The sequence below is a fragment of the Hippocampus comes genome, unplaced genomic scaffold, assembly GCF_001891065.2.
Source record: "Hippocampus comes isolate QL1 unplaced genomic scaffold, H_comes_QL1_v1.1 scaffold45, whole genome shotgun sequence".
NCBI classification, from domain to species: Eukaryota; Metazoa; Chordata; class Actinopteri; order Syngnathiformes; family Syngnathidae; genus Hippocampus; species Hippocampus comes.
The window spans coordinates 429,686-451,004 of NW_017805783.1; the positions used below are offsets into that span (position 1 = coordinate 429,686).

Below are 21,319 nucleotides of genomic sequence, written 5' to 3' on the forward strand. Positions count from 1 at the left end.
TGCACCCCTTCCTGAAAGATTACAACTGTCTCCACTACATTTGTCAGAACATTGAAAGGGTTATTCTACTTTCAATACTGTGCTTTAACCAGCATTTATTTGCGTGTGTTTATTGTTGTGTTATTGTTGTGAAGAAAGATATCAAACAGAAATGGTGGCAGGATTTTATTTCTCTTCTGTGGCTGAGGGGAGACTTGAACGATATACAGTACTGTATTGTGTTATCTTTTTTTCTTCCTCTTCGGTAAAAGCATAATACACAGCACAAGCACATTTGGTTCATTTGAAGACATTTTAACTCAATTTGTCTAAGAATATCTCCCAAAATACAATGTAAGTGACCACAGGGCAATTCACAAATCTTTACCATAATGTACAAGTAAAGCAAAGACTCCCATGCTCTCACTCCGCATACGGTGCAACTCAAACACACATGGATTGGATTGGAAGAGAATCGCTACTTGCAAAATTTTTATTGTTTTAAAACTGTATTAAATGAATTAAAAACTGTAACTATTAAAACTATGAAAATGTCAAAACAATGCTGGGAGGGGCTAATATGAGGCTGCACAGATTTTTAAGTCGACTGGCTGCCTTGGTGGAGCGCCGTGCCTCAAGTTAAAAGTGACTGCTGGATTTCAGTCAACATCTGAGTAAAATTTAACCTTGGTCTAAGAGAGACATCAAATAGGATATTAGAAAGCAGTTTTTCATTTCAGTCGTAATTTATTAGAAAAAATGCACACATGAATATTCAGATAAGAGGTAGCATATGTATTTTATAACATGCTGTTACTTTAGAACAACTTGGTCCTGATTTGCAAATAGTCCAAAATGGGAACAACAAAAATATTGACAAATAACATACACTGTATGCAGATAGAGTAGCACAGAAGAACAGATTTGTCCTGTTGTTTTATTTTTCCAAAACTGTTCTTTTAACTATTCATTAAAAAAAAAAAAAAAACAACAACACTTTTTTACCTTGTCCCAAATATGTTCCTATATTCTCGCGCCAAAGTCTGAGTTATAGTTGGATTTCATCTGCTGAATGGGTATTTCAAGGCTGGGATGAAATATTGATTTAATTACAGTACAGTACTGTATATGCTATTTTTGTTGATATTTCCAAAGGCTTTTTTTTTTTTTTTTTTTTAACGAATTGATAGGATAAATGATTATTTAACATTCAGGGACATATTAGGCTTGCCCAAGCACATGCATGACAACTTGCTTATTTATTGGTCAGTGTGCTTGTTGTTTGCTGTTTGATTGCACTCAATGATGGGTGGTTCATTTCAGACCTGGGCCTTCAGTGGGGAATTAAATGGTCTAATCCACCACTCAATACCACGTCATGTTGTAGTTTTACAGAATGATATACAAAAACACAATATAACTATGCATAGGCTTAGAGAGAGAGAGAGCGGGAGAGAGAGAGAGGTTTCACATATTTGGAATGAATACTATTGCAAGAAACATATAGTAGATAACTCCAAACCTTTACATTCCAAGTTTGGAGCAGTTCACAATTCATTCGTCACCAAACCACTTGTCCTTACCAGTGATTGCTGGGGTCTATCCCACCTGTCGGTTGTCAGCTGTTTAATCGAGATGTGGGGTGCACCCTAAACTGGTCACCCGCTAATCATAAGGCACACATTTAGACAATTTACAGTGTTCCATTAACCCACCATGCAGGTTTGTGGGATGTGGGAGGACGTGCAAACTCCACACAGGAGGGCCGGAGCCCGGAATTGAAGGGGAGGTGGATGTGCTAAACAGTCGAACACTGTGCCGACACAACAAACATATAATAGCAATGATAATAATAATAATAAGAAGAAGAAGAAGAAGAAGAAGAAGAAGAAGAAGAAGAAGAAGAAGAAGAAGTGATGCCCAATTAGACTGTGCATTGTATAAGACTTGTGCCAGGAACAAAAATTGAGACTTTTGTGTTTCTTGCAGTTCCAATCTCCCAGCTCAAACAAATGGCGTCGCATCAAACACTGTGTCTGTAATCATGGTGTGAGAATTGTTCAATTCACGTTCTGTTTGACCAGACCAAAAGGCGTAGGTCTATTTTCAGCTAGATCACAACAGAGCTAACTGTTGACAGATAAGTAAAATATTATTACTTCCACTGATGAGAGTTCAAAAGCTTCGTGGAGGATTAACTAAATTACGCTCTGTGACTGGCTAAATTAAATCCACAAGATATATTTATGCAAGTCACAAGATGCTCACAAAGATTTATATCAAATTGTACATCTTAAAAAAAAAAAATAAAACAAATTAAACTCTATTACGTCATTTCCTGGGCTCCATAATTCAGTTGCTGGAGAACATGTACAGTACTGTAAACACAATCGTTTTGAATGAGGGTGATTTAAAACCCTCCTGTCATGTTTGTCCCTTAATAACGGCACTAATTGGTGAATGTGACCCGCTCTGTTTATTATCAAAAATATCACATAACGCAGTACGATGCAAATTAGAAAATGAAAACTAAAAACAGAGGCCAGCAGACTAAATTAATACCATTGTTTTAAATGCTAGTTTTTCCAAGCAGGTCGGTTTGACCCGCAACATAACAAGAAGATTAAATGACTATAAATACAAATACTCAAGACAGTTTTTGTATATCAGCACTGAATGACGTTTTGGCATCAAATCTGCAGTGCAAATTCAGATAAAGGGATGTTGCCTGGGGTTGGTCTGTGCCTGTGTGATCACAGTGGCCTGAACCATGCTGTGGACGACCTTCGATAACCAGGCGGCCTCAGTGCCTACTGTGGTGGTCCTCCCACTTGGCGGAAATACAACCCAGGCATTATTAATTGATTTTAACTGAATTCATCTTATTTTTGAACTGTGAAACTCATGCATTTTTAATGTCATTTTTTTTAATGTACCGGTAATTAAAATTGACTGCTCATCACTACAGAGTCCATACCACACTCACTGCTGGATGAGATTTACACTCACCTGTGACTCTTAACAGTATAAACAGATAACACATTAAGTAACTAATGCGTGATAAAAATTTCGTCAACTCTCTTCAGATGCAGACATTTGTTCTACAATACTGTATTGGCTATAGAGTGCCCTCTAGTGTATCTTATCAAACCTGCATGGGCCATTTATTCAGTTATACAGTACACCAGATGCACTTCATCCCCTCCATCGAGTTCTATGTATGTGTGAAGAATACACTATGTTTGCAATTTAACACAACAAAGAAAAATACAACACCAACAACTATTTAAACAGCTTAACACATCCATCCATCAATTTTCGAATCCGCTTATCCTCATGAGGTATGCTGAAGCCTATGCCAGCCGTCTGCGGGCAGTAGGCAGGGTTCACCTCGAACTCGTTTCCACCCAATCGCACGCACACGCAGTCATACACACATACAGAGACGAACAACCATCCGCGCTCACACTCCCACCTCGGGACTATTTGGAGTGTTATAGATCAACAAAACATAACATGATTATCATTATTTTTGAAGGATGTAAATGTAGGTCAATGGTAGAAATTTAACTATACCTCAGTGAGTAAAGGGGCAGGACTAGGTTTGATTGACTGACAATCATGCGATTATTTTTTCCAGTTGGGTAAATTTATCGAGCTTGAGGAGCAATTAAATAAGATTAAAGATCCTTAAAAGGCTTTTGACAGCATCTCATGGTCACGGGAAGAGAAAGGACATTGTAAAAGACTGCAAGGAATGATCAACCACCCCATACACTGAGCGCACTGGTGTATTTCAGCACAGAGGCTGGGGTGACAATTGTTCGGCACACTTTTAGTTTCTGCAGGCCACCCTCGCCTCGGTTCAAGTCAGTGCTCATGACTTAACATATGGTGTTTGCCTTCTGCGATCATGATTGCCTGTTAGCTAGGGAAATCAGTGCATGAGAGAGTTCACAAAAGCAAAGCCACTGTAAAGAAAATGGTATTATAACTGTACAGTATAATTTGGCTTAAATATGGCTCAAGAAATGTTGCTTCATGTTTCGATTTGTTTCTGCTCGATTCTGAGTGTGGTGCGCATTGTTCTGGATATGTGTGAATTTTATTTCCTGAAACCCTGACTATAGGTGGAATGATAAAGAATGACAGACTCACGCAAGGCTACTCCCGGCCACTCTTCGACTGAGTTGCAGTTTCACCCTGGCTGCCCACCTGGTTACGCTTGGTGTAAATGTACTTTGTAACACAATATTTGAGAAAAAAAACCCAAAAGTCAAACACGGTGGTGGTAGTGTGATGCTCTGGGCCTGCATTACTCTTTCAGAATCTGCATGACTTGCTGGGATTCATGGAACCATGAATTCTTGCTCTGAACCAGAAAATCTTGAGAGACGATGTTTGGCCAACAGATTGTGATTTCAAGCTGAAGCAAACTTGGGTTCTCTCGCAGTACAATGATCTAATACGGCATCAACCCATGGAAATGCATCACAACGACTTGCCTTTTCATGGCTGACTTAAAAGAGAATGAGATTCCATGGCCAAGTTTGTGTCATCCCCTTATTATTTCACTTACGAGGAGCTGATAAAAGGCCTTCGAGTTCATTTCAAGTGTGGTATATTCCTATTTTCTGGTGAGGTCACCTCTCAATGTGAAGTCCAAAGAGCTGTCACGATCAGTGAAGCAAGCCATCATTAACTATTGATGATGTGACTGCTGACAAAAGCAGCAAAATGAATCCTGAAGTGTTTCAGTTCATATTATCCTGTTATATTCTGCCAAATACTTCAAAGTCATTGGAGGGCGTTTGACAAAGCAGCCCGACATTGACCCAAAGCCTACTGCCAAAGCAACCAGAATTTTTAAAGGCAAAGAAGTGGACTCTTCTGCAATGCCCAAATTAATCACCTGACCTGAATCCGATTAAACAAACAGATGTGAATCTAATTTAATAATAATTTTATATAAATATAAATATATATATATATATATATATAGCCCCATGTTGAACACAGTGCCATCTCGAGGAGCGAAAAATATACAACGGGTTTATGAAGCAGCTTTAAAGCTTCATTTTCCCATCACCAGTGTGAGCAGCTTAATATGTGCTGAAGGGAGAGTCACTCACTCCTCCACTCTGAAAAGCTGACTTAAAACATAACCTTGTTTTTCTGATGCAATTTATTATTGGCATCCATTTTCAAATCCACTTATCCTCATAAGGGTCGCGGGCATGCTGGAGCCTATTCCAGCTGTCTTCGGGCAGTAGGCGGGGTACACCCTGAACTGGTTGCCAGCCAATCGCAGGGTACACATGGACAAACAACCATTCACGCTCACAATCACATTTATACCCCTTTCCCACTGCCGCAAAAACACGGGTAAACACGCTTTTTTGGGCAGTGGGAAAGGCTCACTGGCCAGTGCCGATCTGTGTCGATCCATGTCCACCAGCGCGCCATCGGAGGCGGGTTGTGATCGCCTCGGATCGCCTCCGCTTGCAGTGCGAAAGCCTAACACGGGACTTCCCGGTAATTATGTGATGACACAGGGCGGTACATGATGAGTCATAACATCGCGCGCCATCGGCCTCGTATATAGCACGCCCCCACAACAAAGCTAGGAGATCGCCCCTTAAGCTGTTGTCTCAGTAGTAGCAAAGAGTTGATCCTCCACTGCTTTTTGACCATTTTGAGGACGGTAAAAAGCATGATAAAAGAAAGAACACTCGCTTCCATGTTGCTTTGTTTACCACCAAGAAATGTGTCGCACTATCATCTATGCAATCACAGCGTGGTGGTGGTGGTGGTGGTGGTGGTGGTGGTGGGGGGCAGAATCACCTTCTGTTGGTCAATGGGAAAGGGACAATATGCCAATTGGTTGTTTGTCGCCACGGATTACTACTACCCGCTAATTTCAGTGGGAAAGGGGTATTTGGGGCAATTTCGAACAGGGGTAAGGAACTCCAGTTCCTCAAGAACCATACCCTGTCTGTTTTAGATCTCTCTCTTCTTCAACACACCAGATTCAAATTATCAGCTCATCAGCAAGCTCTGTAGAGGCGTGAAACGATCATCAACAATTGGATCAAGTGTGTTGGAGTAGGGAGGGATCTAAAACAGGCACAATGTGACTCTCGAGGAACTGGAGTTCCCTACACCTGATTTAGAGTGTTCCATTATCCTGCCATGCATGTTTTTGGAATGTGGGAAAAAACGGGAGTACCCAGAGAAACCCCATGCAGGCCCGGAGAGAACCTGCAAACTCCACGCAGGAAGGCCGGAGCCGGAATCGAACCCTGCACCTTTACTCTGTGAGGCGGATGTGCTCACCAGTCGTCCACTGTGTCGCCCCCGATAATAATCATCATATTATATCATTTCAAATCTATAATTTAATAGAAGAACTCAGACATTTGAGTCAATTGTTACAGGAAAAAAAATCTTTTGGACAATTACCAATGCTGTTAATTTTTGTGAAACTGTGGCATAATCTTTTTGTTGACTCCTGTTCTAAAAGATTTGGTAGAATATACTGTGTACTGTATGTACTAAATACAAAAGTGAAAGAAAGTTAACATCTGACCTCAAGTGGCTGACAGCTCCAAGTGAATTTTTGCCACATACTTTCCAAACTGATGACAAGTTAAAGACTGCTGGCATCTTGTGACTTCAAGCAGTGTTGTCTTTTTACACTGATATCCAATCATTCATCTGGAAGCACAGGAGGCTCCTTCTTCTTGCTGTGCTCCCCAGTGGGGTGCCAAGGCTAACATGCAGTAGGTTGGCAGGCCTCCATCTCAACCAGCAACCTCCCACTATTTTCCTCTGCCGCTTGAGCAGAGGTTACGGCCCTTTAGATTCCCACTGTGCCCCATTTCCTTTCTCGACATCTGTTTCCTCAGTATGACCCTACATGGAAACAATCAATTAATGGATGACAGTACTTTGAACTGAAGTCCATTCACCGCTTGCTTCTGTTGAATAATGAGTCATTACATTTGCTGATACTACATAAAAAATATTAATGTTTTTACTCCACGCCTTGCATGGATCAAGATTTCATCAGCTCAGGCTAGGAAAATCATTGATCACGCTCCCCAATTATGTAATGTTCCAGTCCATTGCTTGCTTGTGAAGTTGAATCCATACCCCTTGCTGATGCATGAATGTTAACTTCAAAACCTCCATCGATCCATGCAGCAGTGTTTACTTGACTTTGTGACTGCAAAATGCAGTCTAAGGTCCTCCCACTGGGCCAAAATTTGTGTAACAGCAAGTTCAATGGAAAGCTAACGTGTTGCACCCACCTTTGTATTTGCAAGAGTTTTTTTCCCCCACAGCTTATAGTTTCATATATGGCCTTGTAGATCTCCCTACATTTTGGAGACACTGAAAACCTTCTAAATCTCACAAACCAAATAATCCACTACGGGGGATGGTATCATTGGACTAGGACGGCAAGGCGGAGAGAGTGGCACTCGCAGCGAATATGAACGAGAACTTTGAGGCCATACTTCTGCTTCAACACTTTATTAACCCCATTGTTAATTGCCGTCATGACAGAGACAGTCAGTCCCTGTCCTCAGGAATTTCTCTTTTTTAAGACCATACTTTTCAAGGAAAGCCACAACAGCACGGCCGATGGATCTGGCATCACCTCCCTCCAACTCAACAATATGATTATGACGATATGAATCTCACTGTCATGTTCCGCTCTGCTTTGTTTTTGTTTTCAGCACCAGCTGGAATGTTGGGCGTGACATTCAGCGGTGCACCATGTTTCATCTTGCAATCAAGCTTCCTTGTATTTCAGGACTTCCAAGATGCCTCGTGTTTGTCGGATTATTTACCTTATTCACTGTTCATGCCCAAGTGCTGTTTTCTAGACTTCATGCTCTCGCTCACAGTCGCTTTTTTCTCGATAGATGTTGGTTTTGTAAGTACCTTTTTTGTCAAGCTATTTTTAGTCTTTTTATAGTCATTTGATCCTGCTTTTGTTTTGTCGTGTGAATTGGACTCTTGTCATGTCGTTTGTTATTCTCGGTTGAACTATTTCCTTGCCTTTTGCAAGCGCTTTTTCTGAATGTATTGTTTTTCCTGGATCATTGTAACCAGCGGTTTCTGTTTTGGACATTGTTGGCTTTGAGTTTTTGATAATAACATTTTTTTTGTTATCGCATATTGTCTGTGTCTGCATTTCTGGGATCCTAAACTTTATTCGGTTCATTCCAAAGCTGACAAGCAAGCACGTGGAAATCACACCTGTATTGATAGATCTGAAAAACCATATACTTGTGGTTCTCAAAAACGGGACACTCACAGACACATTTGTGCATCTCAAAAATATGTGAAAATCACTAATATTTCTTCGCTCTAAGCAACAGCCCCTTCCAATTCAAGAAAATGAGTGGGTCCTCACTTGTCTACATCACAAAGTGAGGAGCCACCTCTGTACCGCCCCTGCAGACTAAACACATGTCCAATTCCTCAAGCAGCCAGCAGGGCGCCTGCCAAGCATATCTGGGAGAAAGGCGCTATGAGCCATCACTTTGGCTGAGTGGCCTGCCTCTTTGGCTGGAGCTCCACTGCTCTGAAGTTTTTCCACCTCCATGCTCCCACCATTTCACGTGCTGTCTGATGAAGGTGCGCTTTGAGTGGCCTCACCCTCACCAGGTGGGTCTCCCCTTTTTCAATTTTTGGGTTTTCTTTTTTTTTAAGTAAACACACGCCCACTTTCTCCGTGCAGACAGCAGGACGCGGGACGCCTGACAATCATATCCGAAAGAGGTTCTCTGAGCTCAACCTTGGTGCCGGCCTCCCGGGGAACAGACCATTCAGTATCTGTCTGCTCGTCAATTTTCAGATGCCTGCCTGGTGTACCTTGGCCGCTATAAAAGTGGATTGGCCAGTAGATTAAACCTTAAAACTGGTACCACAATCAAAACTGCTGGAGTGGCAAGAGCTGGAAGTGAATCCAACAGCTACCTAAATGATGAAATAATATTAGCATGGATGCACTAACATTGGCATTGCTGTGAAGAACGACATGTCACAAGTATTTTGTTGGATTAAAAAAACAAAAAAAAAACATTCTTGTTACAGACATAACTGTGTGCATGGATGAATAGTACATCACTGCAGGGTTTTAGTGAATCAGGCATCAAATTTCCCGGTTAGAAAAATACCCACCACAATAACTCATATTTCATTTTCATTGCCATTGTGCCAAGGTAATATCGAATCATTGAGAGCACAGACGTATAACTTAAAAAAAAGAATGGCACAGACCATATGAGGTTTTGGTGGGCGGTTCAGGATTTCAAATTGTGTCCAAGCACCCTTTAAATCTAGGAATAACAGCATGATATGATCATTTTCATGTATCACGTTTTTACATGATCGTTTTCACGTTTTTACATGATAATTTTCATGTTTTTACACAAGTATCGTATTTTTATCTGATCATTTGTGTGTGTGTGTGTGTGTGTGTGTGTGTGTGTGTGTGTGTGTGTGTGTGTGTGTGTGTGTGTGTGTGTGTGTGTGTGTGTGTGTTTACACGGTGTGGCAACAATATGCTTCTGTATGTTTAAAAACCTTTTTTATCTGTGATATTTCATATGTACGTTGGTCATCATGAGGGAAGGACATGGGGAAAAAGGCCATTTCATGGGGTGGTCATGAGCTATTTGGCATTTTAGTTTATATTTAAGAATCACTTTTGTGACAGCTACAGTTTTGTCTCAGATGTGTACAAGTTATCTCAATACTGCGGCCGCAATTGAAATGCCCCCCCATGTCATTCTTGGGACCCCACTGACAAATAATAAAGACAGCAGTGTGACAGTGCCTGTGCATCCATCGCCTGCACGTCTTGCGGACTAAGAACCACACGGAGGCGCTGTTACACAGCACTTAAAAAAAAAGCCCGAAGTGCTTCGGTGCTCTTGCTTTCTTTCATTCAAGAAGTCCACGCGAATTCAAAAAAGAGCATCACTCTAGGTGACTCCTTTGACTGAGATAAGAGTCCCAAGAGTCATCGTTTATTCATCACTGCAAAGGGGGGGCTTAAGTCTCATGTGCTAGTGTGATTGATGGTTTTGTTAATCCAAGGCTATTGATCTGTTTGGTGTATGCTAATGTGGTGGTTTCCCTTCTTTTGTCAACCGTGCAGCTTTATTTATTTAGTTTTTGCAATTATTAAACAATACTGTATATATTCCAAATAACTATGATAGTTTTAAGAAATACTGTAAAATAATTGTCAATATGAGGTTGGACTCACGCGTATTTCACAGTTCCTCTGACTTTGCCTTTTTGTCTTGACTTCACTCCCCTGTCGTGTCTTTTTCTACTGCGGTGCAGCTGAGAGAGAAGCACATAGTTATGAGTAATTGTTGGGATATCTCTCTTTTTTTCATTTTATTTTTTTAAATTCTCATGTTTCTCATCTCTGTTTGTTCCATCTGAATTTCACAGATGGCGCTGTTAAAAAAATGTGAATCTGGAGCATCAGGAGAACCATTTCAAACGGTACACATACGTACGATAGTTTCTGCACTTAACACATTGCAAAAGTGTGTTCTATGCCTCCGCATCAGGTCTCTACTAAGGTAGGCAGTGATTTCCTTTTCACACACTCTGTTATCTGCTTTATCTTTCTTTTTCATTTATTACTATTGCTCATCATGGCATGCATATGCGTGTGTGTTTGTGTGTGTGTATGCGTGAGTGTTCGGCAACAGGTCAATCGTGGGAAGTTTGTTGCTTGTAAAGTGGATCTTCGGTCAAAAAAGTTTGGGCATCCTTGCTGTACAGAGACGATGCGCGGAGACTGTTGACATTGGTCTACAGTCCCTTAGCCAATCAGGATGCAGAATACAATGCACAATGTGTATAAAAACTGCACCAAAAAATCCGCAAAACAGCAAAGCCGTGAAAGGTGAACCACGTTATAGCGAGGGTTCACTGTACTCCGGTTTCCTCCCACATTCCAAAAACCTGCATGGCAGGTTAATGGAACACTCTAAATTGTCCCTCAGTGTGAGTGTGATTGGTTGGCAACCGGTTCGGGGTGTACCCTGCCTACTGTCCGAAGACAGCTGGGATAGGCTCCATCCCGTGTGAGGATAAGCGGATTAGAAAATGGATAGATAAATCTGCCTGTAAAGAAAAGTGATACATATGAGCATTTGGAATGACAATAATTGAACAGTGAACAGGTTGCTTGAATGGTGCAATCAGGAGCACCAGCGGTTGGAGACAGGTATGCACCATCACCAAGGAGGCTGGATCCAGGTGGAGGGGCTGTTCGTCCTCACGCTGGTGTCGTGCCCAGATCCCGGGAAGCCCACAAAAATGGCAAATAATTGGCAAAACATATTCCCTGCATGCTCATTGAGTACAAACCCTTCAAGTTTAAGATAATCCATCTGATGTCGATGCAAGTTAAGAAATAAAGATTCCAAAGCTATATAATTGAAATGATGAGCTAGTTTTTTTAACCAGTTTACTTACATCCTGGCATATGGCAATTTAAGGATAATCCCACATATGCAGAGCCACAAACTACTGTAGACACATGCAAGATTGAAACTACAGGAGTTTGTTTGTTTTTTGGAAGGTGGGAGGGGGGCTACTGCAAAATGAATTTATCCTATCTATGAGAGTAGAAGTGTCAACCCTGGTACAGACATTTCCCCCTTTCCTTTGGCCTGCACTTCCTATATTTATCCCATTATTTTCTATGCTCTGGAATCACAATTGCTGGATTCTCTCGTGAGAATCCTCTCTCCCCAGAGTAGAGAGACACACGATGACAAAGATTGCGTCTCTCATGAACTCAAGATGAGGTCCATGTATGCACACCTAGATTATGGAATGGTATCACATGTTGTCATGCAAACACCTGTACCATGAGCCAAAAACAAACTGATTAGTACTGGCACAACAAAAAATAGCGACAGCAAAATATACAAACAAACAGCAAATGAGAATATCGTTTTTCTTTTTTTTTTAACATGCTTGGTAAGAAAAGCATCCAACTCTGATGAATGAGGGAGAAATAAAATAAGGAAAAAAAAAGCAAGCGTCTATCCGCAGCACAAGGCAATTTATTGTCTTGCAGTGTGCCGAGTGACGTGTTTTGCCCTTGGGGGAGAAAAATGGCCGGAGCGTGCACTGGATCCAAGGCTGTTTGGATTGAAGTATCATTTTGCGCATAAAGTGCATAGCTAAAAGGTAGCAGAGCGCTCGACTCAGCGTATACAGTGTTTGCATAACAGCATGAAGTTTCCCACATCCAGCAATGACTCATGCACCCTTCTATGACATTGTATTGTACACAACGCATGCAAGCACAATCTGTGAGGATTATGAATGGATTTAACAGTAGCGGTCATTGTTACAGGAGTGAGCTTTGGAAAATTATGTATTTAAAGTCTACATGTAGTGTAATTGAATAGATTAGGTTCATTTCAAAAAAATTGCAAAAAATCTGACACGTATCTGATCCGGGACCGCATGTGAAAGTGACCCAGGTCGGATTTGAAAAATTTGGAATTGATCCGTTTACACTGTCATTCAAAAAAAAAAAAAAAAAAAACAGATTCAGATTTGAGCAAAAAAATTCTATCTGGGTTGCATTTGTCTGCAGTGTGAATCTAGACTTAATGGTCTACATGCAATCTATGAGTAAGTGTCTATGTTATCACAATTGTTGGAACTTAAGTGGTTTTGTTGGTTTGTTAAATGTAGAATACGTTATTGGTCAGTTATAAGATTATGGTCCTATTACTTTTACTGTTTGGGAGTTGTTCCAAATTTCGATCTGGCATTGATCTGGTTAAGGCACCTTCCTGCTGGCTAGATATTTGGGCACGCCCACCAGCAAGAGGTCGTGGGGATGACCCACAACTGCATTAAGAGACAATATACAGTATTCCGGTTTACCTGGGAGCGTTTCGTCATCCCCAAAAAAGCTGGGGAGCGGGAAGCCTGTGTTTACCAATTTAAGATGATGCTCCCATGACTTGACCAGGCATAACCAGACCAAAATAGATGCATGTTTGCTGCACAAAACAATAATTGTTTCAACCAAATTGATTCGTGGTATGCTAGGGCTCTTATAATATATGGTAGGATTATTTATAATTGGATGAAAGATTAAAGGTGAAGTTTACCATTGTTTCTATGGAAATTATGCAAAGGAAATTAACCTTGCAGATTTATTTGCTTTCACTTTGCCTGGAGGAAAGGTCAGAATGTAGATGCAGTAAGTACAGTACACAACTGTGTGTGTGTGTGTGTGTGTGTGTGTGTGTGTGTGTGTGTGTGTGTGTGTGTGTGTGTGTATGTGCGTGCAACCCTACTGGTTTATTGCCCTGCTTCCCGCATCAGTGGAAGTCATATTTCACGTGTCGGCATGGGCCATCGTTATTGTTGTCATGCCAGTCCACAGAATTTCCTTTGCTTTTCTTTGTTGTGTGCTTTGTGGCAGATGTGCATATTTGTATGGTGGTTGTGTGCAATTCAGCTGAGTGTGTTTGTAAAAAAAATTAAACAAAGCTGAAATGCCAAGAGATGGCTGCAAACATACTGAGCCTGGAAAAGCTGAAAAGGGTGTGTGTACAAATACCAGATGACATCTCATGACTCAACAGAGATTCAGCTGTGAAATGTATCATTGCAGCAATTTCTTATTTGATGGATATTTTGTGAGCAGATGTTTCATTAAAATTAAAAATAAAATGAATGAAAAAAACTATTTTTTCACCTACTACTACCACACACACACACACACACACACACACACACACACACACACACACACACACACACACACACATGCTTCTTGTCGTCTTTAATATGTGCCCGAAAAGTCAATATTCCATCATCTGCCAAAACACAAAGTCACTTTTTTTTTGGGGGGGGTTGAAACAGTTAAGTGCTTCATCAGCATTAAATGGCATCCATCTATTCATTTTTTGATATTGTATGCCCCCAGTTTGGTTTAGATGAGCTGACTTTGACGAGAGGTAGTAGACACTCTGGGCTAGTCAGAATGCATTACACCTTTTTTAATCCTACAGGACAAAAAAAACGCAGGTGTTGCCCCTTTTCATAAAGATAGTCAAGGCTGGCTGTTTCAGCGTGTTTCTCTTCTGGAGCTGGAAGAGCGACTGTGTGAAATGCAATGTCAGAAAGCATGTAGTTTCGCACCCAAAACTCAAAAATAGGTTGCGTGGAAAGCAATTGATAATGTTTGGTGTTATTTTTATACATTGCTTTTTGTTATTTTATCCATCACATTGTCACAGAGTCTAAATGTGGGAGTTAATTTTGGCCATGTGAAAGCACACATTGTCACTGTCTGCATTTTTGTGCCGTGAAAGGCACAGGCTGATAGATGCCGAGCCTACTTAAGCTTCTGTGGTGTCAGTTTGGCAGAAAATGTGTGAAACAGCACAAAGGGAAAAAGTACAACAAACTCAGAAAAACAAATACTTGCAATTATCCTGCCTTGGGACTAGAACTGAAAACGAGCATTTATGCTAAGTCTGGCGCATTTACATTGTTTATTCTTGTGTTGATTAATGTGTACGGTCACAATGGAATTAATTAATTAATTAAACCTAAAGTCCAAGACAGACGCTGGACCTTTCTTCTCTGTGGAACAAATAATTTCCAAAACAAACTGAAGGTTGTCTTTTTGAGCTCTTCTTCCCAGGAACGGTCATGCTGACGGCCACCGTGCTTCTTGGTTGCTCCGGACAACGAAAGACAGATGGACTGATGGTGATGCTTTGTGTGCCAGCTCAAACTGACAGAAATGACAAACCAGCTTGGCAGGCAGACCGACATGTATGCTGCATGTCAGCACGGAGGCTCCCAACAAACAAATTGGGCTCATTTGGAAGCGATAACTGCTGCTGCCTTTTGAGATCAAAATTAATATGTCTCCATTCGAGTCTATTTGCTTGCACGTTAAGAGAGATTCATTATCTATGGAGAAATCGTTCCTGCTGGGTTCTCCGGGGAGCCCAGTGGAATTATATTCTTACTAGAGGCAGGGATTTCTGCCATAAATCCAGAACCTTAAGGAACGTCCTACATCCTGCTGCTCTTCGAGTCCCTGCTCTGTTTTCCTTTCTGTCGTAATGTTTTCAGTCTTCAGCTGCTAAGTGCAGTCGTTTTTTTTTTTTTCATGCAGCTTTGCGGAGGAATTCTAATTTGAGAATTTATGTAAAAATCAGGGTGAAGTGGCATTCAGTTATGTGCGAGGTGCTCTTTTCTATGCTGTATTGTGAATATATTGCTGCATCTGGGTAATGGTATACAAAAGGAAACTACAAACGAATTTTTAAAAAATGGATCATCTGGAGCTGACACATTTAATTTTTATTATTATTATTAATTATTTGGTGAATGACGAACTGCTGTGATCAAAGAGCAGATCTCTAGAAGCAGCAGGAAGGCCCGCATGCTACTGAGTCAGACTTCCAGTGGAGTCACTTAGTCAATTTCTAAGCTACATGTCCCATCATTTCAAAATGATGAAAAGTCGCCAAACAGCCACCAAGTTTTCAGTTGCAGACAGCTTTTATAAGATAAGATAAGATAAGATAAGAAAACCTTTATTTGTCTCACAATGGAGAACTTCCCACTTTTAGCCATCTTTTTAACCATCGAGACCGCGGGTGCAGTGCTGAAGGGTAAAGAAAAGACATTTGCACTGACATTTACAGATTTTCCATCTCCCTCTTCTCCCAATGCGATTGACCTGGAATTGTGACCTAGTTGGAATAATCAGGAGTGAGAGCGAGAGCAAGATTGTTTTTTTTTCTAATTATCATAGCCAATAAATAATACAAGTGTTGCACTGCATCTTTACTGCCTTAACTCATCCTATAGTGCAAGACCTGACACGATTGTGCTCTTTGCTCTTGGATGCAAAAACACACATACGTGCGTTTGAAGTAGACTCTACTTCATTCTATTCTGTTTTGAATCTGGTGATGAGACAGATTGCCTGTTAGATTGCCTCATCACCAGATCAACTCCTCAATTTCAACTCCTCACATCCATAGAAAAGCATGTCAAACAATGTGAATGTGAATGTAGATTAATTCATACTTAGTGAGTATGAGAAGAACTGTTTGCAGGGGACACAACCAATTTAAAAAATACATAAGTAAAAAGAGATGAAATGTGTCCTTTTAGTCACTTGCATTGAAGATAGGCCTCATTGTGCAGGGGTCTCAAAGAGAAACTGTATTGAAAAACTGTTTCCCTGAAGCCTTCAGGTGAGGTGTCAAACTCATTTTTGTCATTTTAGTAACCGTTTCCCTTGGAGGGCTGTTATGACTGAAACCAAAAAAAAAAAAAAAAACCCTCACTAATAATGGTTTATTCAACTATTACTGTTACTGTAGTTACTGTACTACAGTACTGTAGTACTGTAAGTTACTGTAATGAGGGGTTTGGTGACAAGAAAATGCTGACACTATGACTTATTTATTACAGTACAGATGAAAATTTAAAAATTTGGTAGAGATTTTCGCAAGCATCATGCAAGTTGACGTGCTTGATTTGCTTCCGCAGGCCACATAAAATGACGTGGTGGGCCGGATGTGGCCCCCGGGCCTTGAGTTTGACACCTGTGTCTTATGGGATGTTTTGATGATTTGTTTATTTATTTAGACTAGCTCAAACGTTAGGGCTTATGTTGTTTGTGTATGTTTTTTTTGTGCTTTTTTCGGAGGGATCCTTCCAGTGAAGGGTACCAGTGTGCCTCTGCACTGTGAGGTCGACACGTTAACCACCGGGCTGCCCGAGAATATTACATTTGTGCAAAATAAGCTATGCGTGTATTCAGACAGACTGCCCCCTCCTTGACTGTGAATTGAATTCATATCGGAAAAATGGATTGTGCTTGAATTGGAGGTTGCACTACAGTACTCAATCATTGCAGCTCTAAACACGCAGAAACAGAAATAAATCAATATAATCCATCAATTAACAATATTTGGGTCATGGTTGTGCTTCACTGTCAGATCGATGTAGAATGGGGGCACGTAATTGACACAAATATTCCTTTTTTGTAAATCAACCACACGTACACATTCATAAAATTAATAATTGTTGGGCCATTTGGATAAATTTTAACAATGTTTGTTGTGATGCGATAGGCTACTGGCGCGTGTTGATGAACGGTTGCAGCCAATAGAAGAACAGGTGGGCGGGGCATCGTGACTGTTTGTACTATAATGTAGTACGGCTGCCAGTCCTAGACACATCTCCCGCTCACTCTCTTTACCTTCCCGGCGGCTCTAGTTAATGGATTGTATATTTTCCCTTCAAGTACAACATCAGCTGACGGTGCTCCCGACACGTATCTGTCAGAGTCGCAGCATAGAGTTACAGGTACTGTTTGCCCCGCTTTTTCTTTCGATGCCCTGTTTGGCATCGCTCACATGAGGCGTGCAGAGCAGCGAGTGGGACCGGAGGCAAAGCCTATCGCAGGGGAAAAGCAAATATGAGTGTGGCGTTGCATGCTTATTTTCTTACACGGCGAGGTTCTTGTGCGTGTTGATGAGATTTAGCGGCATTGTGTCGTGGCTGCATGCGCGCTGCCGTAAGTAGTGGCACATGTGGCACGAAAGTAAGAAGAGCGAGCAGGTGGAGGTTGACCTCATAGAACAGAATGAAGAGAACTGCGACCCACCACTTCTTTTAGCGTCTTTATTTTTTCCCCCGTACATACTATTTTTTTTTAGTGGTCTGTTCAGAGTTCTTTCATATTTTATGATTTTTAAAGTCCCCATTACTTTAAAATGCAAATCATAGAAAAAGACAGTACAACCGTATTAACATCTTCTTGCAGGTGGAAGACAACATCATTGTCTCAAGGTGACATTTAAAAGGTCGATGAGTGGAGGCAGCTCCAGAGACTAGGATGCACATCGCTCACCTTTGCGGGAGAGTGCTGTGCATGGTTGCAGATGATAATATAGCGCAACTCAATTTAAGATACAGTTTGTTGTTACAGTTATTTTAGATTTTATATTTTGATTTTTCAGAGGCAAAAATACTGAGAAAAGACACTTAATTATGATGATTCGTTTTTTCTTCTTATTTTTTTTTTTTACATTATTTCTTATCTACAGTGGATATTGCGACAAAGGAACAGAAAAAGGTTGCATTTTCAACAAGGCGATGCCTGCTCAAATATTTTACTTGCTATCTTAATGTGTCTATCAGTAACATCTCAGTTTAAATTTCACTTCATCGTTTGTGATGTAAGAGTCTTCCACTGACGACTAGACTTGCCTTGTGTACAAAGTGCCTTGAGGTAACTTTAGTTGTGAGTAAGTCTATACAAACTAAAAAAAACAAACAATCAGCTGCAGATGTGGTCACTGTTCCAGCAAAGGATGCTTCCTCATCACCAACTTCTTTTATAGACCACAAGAGGGCCCCATCTTGGTTCAGTTGAATTTTGTTTACTGGACTGCATATACTGTTCACTAAAAAAAAACAAAAACCTTTGAATGTTCTGAGTTTAATTTCGTTCAGTGATTGCACAAAATAAAATCATCTGGATCCAAATACATTGCATGTAAATTCTGATGATTCTATTATTTGGAGCTGCTTGACAAAATATAATTGAGTAAATTCAACACAACATATTTTTCGGTGTACGCTCCTCAAATAAATGTTTAATATAAGTACAATAAGCCATTTAATTCGTATTAAATCGTTTTTCTATTTTCTAAAGTTGTAAATAATGCCTCTCACCACTTTCATTCTGTTTATAAATAGCACACCCCGTCACTATTCATTCTGTTCAACATAATCTGTATCCGTTGTTGATTTTTCTCCCCTCCACGAGTATTTCCATCTGTCATTATTCTTTCATTGGTCAACTGAGATGGATCACAGGATTTTAGTTTTTTAAATGAAAAGCATAAATGAGAAAGAGCTGTGATGATCTGAGCTGGTAGCATGCATCGCCTTGTTTTGAAGCAGCTAAACAAAGTCTGATGAATAACAGAGGAAAATGTGTGTTTTGGAAAAAGGTCATGGATTTTTCTCTGTAATTTTTTTCAAAAGACAGCATCTCACCACATCTAGTTTGGCAATACACTCAGTGTCAAGTGTAATTTGGTGGTTTGATTAATTTTCACCACTGGAAATATAATGGATTCACAAGTAAGATTTGGGTAGTTGGCACACAGTGAGGGATACATTGATTGACGGCAAGCTATTGTTATTGACCATGTTGAAAACAGTGTGGTTAAATAACTGCATGTGACCAAATGCAAAGAAGGAAGACAACAAACCTGCTAAAAATACAAAAATTACTCTACTTTTTATTTATTTATTTTTTAACAAAAGATGAGTGTAGAAACTTGTATGTTTCCCCTCTCTGAGTCAAGGATCACACGCTTGATGAGGAAAGCGTTAGTTTATTAAAAAAAAAAAAAAAAAACAAGAAACAAAGCGACCAGTGGAATAGCGCCGGCACTTTTTCCCTCAAACTCTGGCATATTTGCCAATAAAGAATTTAAATATGAATGTTTCGCATTTTTTTTAAGTATACATTTCAGAAAATTTGCCTATTTCCAAAAAATGCTTCTTGAGGATTATTATCGAAACAAATGAAGCATCACAACACTCACTGTAATTAGTATTCACATTATTCAAGATGGCAGCTCGGTGATCCAGTGGTTATTGTGTCAACCTCACAGTGCAGAGGTCGTTGGTTAGATCTCGGCTCCAGCCTTCCTGTGTGGAGTTTGCACGTTCTCCCCGTGCCTGCGTGGGTTTTCTCCGGGTACTCCGGTTTCCTCCTACATTCCAAAAACATGCATGGCAGGTTGGAACACTCTAAATTGTCCCTGGACATGATTGTGAGCGTGGATGGTTGTTCGTCTCTGTGTGCCCTGCGATTGGCTGGCAACCAGTCCAGGGTGTCCCCTGCCCACTGACCCCAAGACAGCTGGGACAGGCTCCAGCACACCCCGCGACCTTGTGAGGATAAAGCGGATCGGAAAATGGATGGATGGATTATTGAAGATGAGCATTTCGTTTATCCTTCTTTTATACTCTCATATTATGATGAAAAGTGTCTCTCATGTCACTCTCCACTTGATCATAGTTTTGATATTATAGAGATAGAGTAGATATTGAAACCAAAAATTTCCAACAATTATGATTATTACAGGGCGGCCCGGTGGTCCAGTGGTTAGCGCATCAACCTCACAATGCAGAGGTCATGGGTTCCGGCCTCCCTGTGTGGAGTTTGCATGTTCTCCCCGGGCCTGCGTGGGTTTTCTCCGGGTACCCCGGTTTCCTCCCGCATTCCAAAAACATGCATGGCAGGCCGATTGAACACTCAACCTAGTTGTGAGTGAGAGCGCGGATGGTTGTTCTTCTGTGTGTGCCCTGCGATTGGCTGGCAACCGGTTCAGGGTGTCCCCCGCCTACTGCCCGAAGACAACTGGGATAGGCTCCAGGTGTGTGAGTATAAAGCGGATCAGAAAATGGATGGATGGATGGATGATTATTACAAATTTCCCATTTACTTTGAATACTTTCTGGACATGCCAATTTGAACCAACTCACAACATAAAACGCGGCATAAATCCATAACTAATTCTTATGAACCTGGGCTAACTTTATGAGTGCCACTAATCTCTATTCATTGATATGCTCTATTTCAATATTTAGGTGGTTTGACTTTTTTGTAACATATCTACATCATGTAACGTATTATAAACTCCGGTTTTGGACATGTGTGATACTGGGTTGGCTGCTGTGGTCCAAGGAATACTCAGAGAGTTTGGGAAATTAGTGGGCACATTGCATTGTTCACTTCCTAATCAACTGTTTTTGCTGCCCTGCTGCATTGATGTTCAAATATTTGCTAGTTTATATTAGTGATAGACTGACTAAATTCAAGATAGTTTCTTTGTTCAACCATTTCATTCACATTTTCTAGTTTAGCTGGTGTTTTTGCATCACATGATGGGGCTGAAGACCTTATATTCATCGTGCAAACAAGGAGGAGCTGCCAAACCATGAGAAAGTGATTTACATGCATTACAATGCAGACGTAAGTGATTCTGCATTGATTCATAAATTAAATAATTGATCATTAAGTGATATAATGGAACTGGGAAGTGTTGTGCCTGACGGACAGTCAATGTGGTGTACACTTTTATATATTCTACATATACCTGTGTGTGTGTGTGTGTATATATATATATATATATAAAACAACAGTACTGGATTGAAAAATAAACAAATGAACAGACTGTGTGCAAAGCTACAC

The 21,319-nt window shown here is 40.6% G+C and overlaps 1 protein-coding gene across 3 annotated transcripts in view; it reads left to right on the forward strand.

Annotated features, from left to right (window-relative positions):
* The first annotated feature begins 17,233 nt into the window (after positions 1-17,233).
* zmat4a (zinc finger, matrin-type 4a) overlaps positions 17,234-21,319 on the forward strand; it is a 73,749-nt gene continuing 69,663 nt past the window's right edge. For 2 of the 3 annotated variants that reach the window (XM_019885349.1, XM_019885348.1), the window contains exon 1: positions 17,235-17,406. In XM_019885349.1, the coding sequence (XP_019740908.1) occupies positions 17,320-17,406 (87 nt within the window). In that variant the 5' untranslated portion in view covers positions 17,235-17,319. Of the gene's footprint in view, positions 17,407-21,319 lie in introns of all 3 variants that reach the window. The other variant, XM_019885350.1, reaches the window with a different exon arrangement.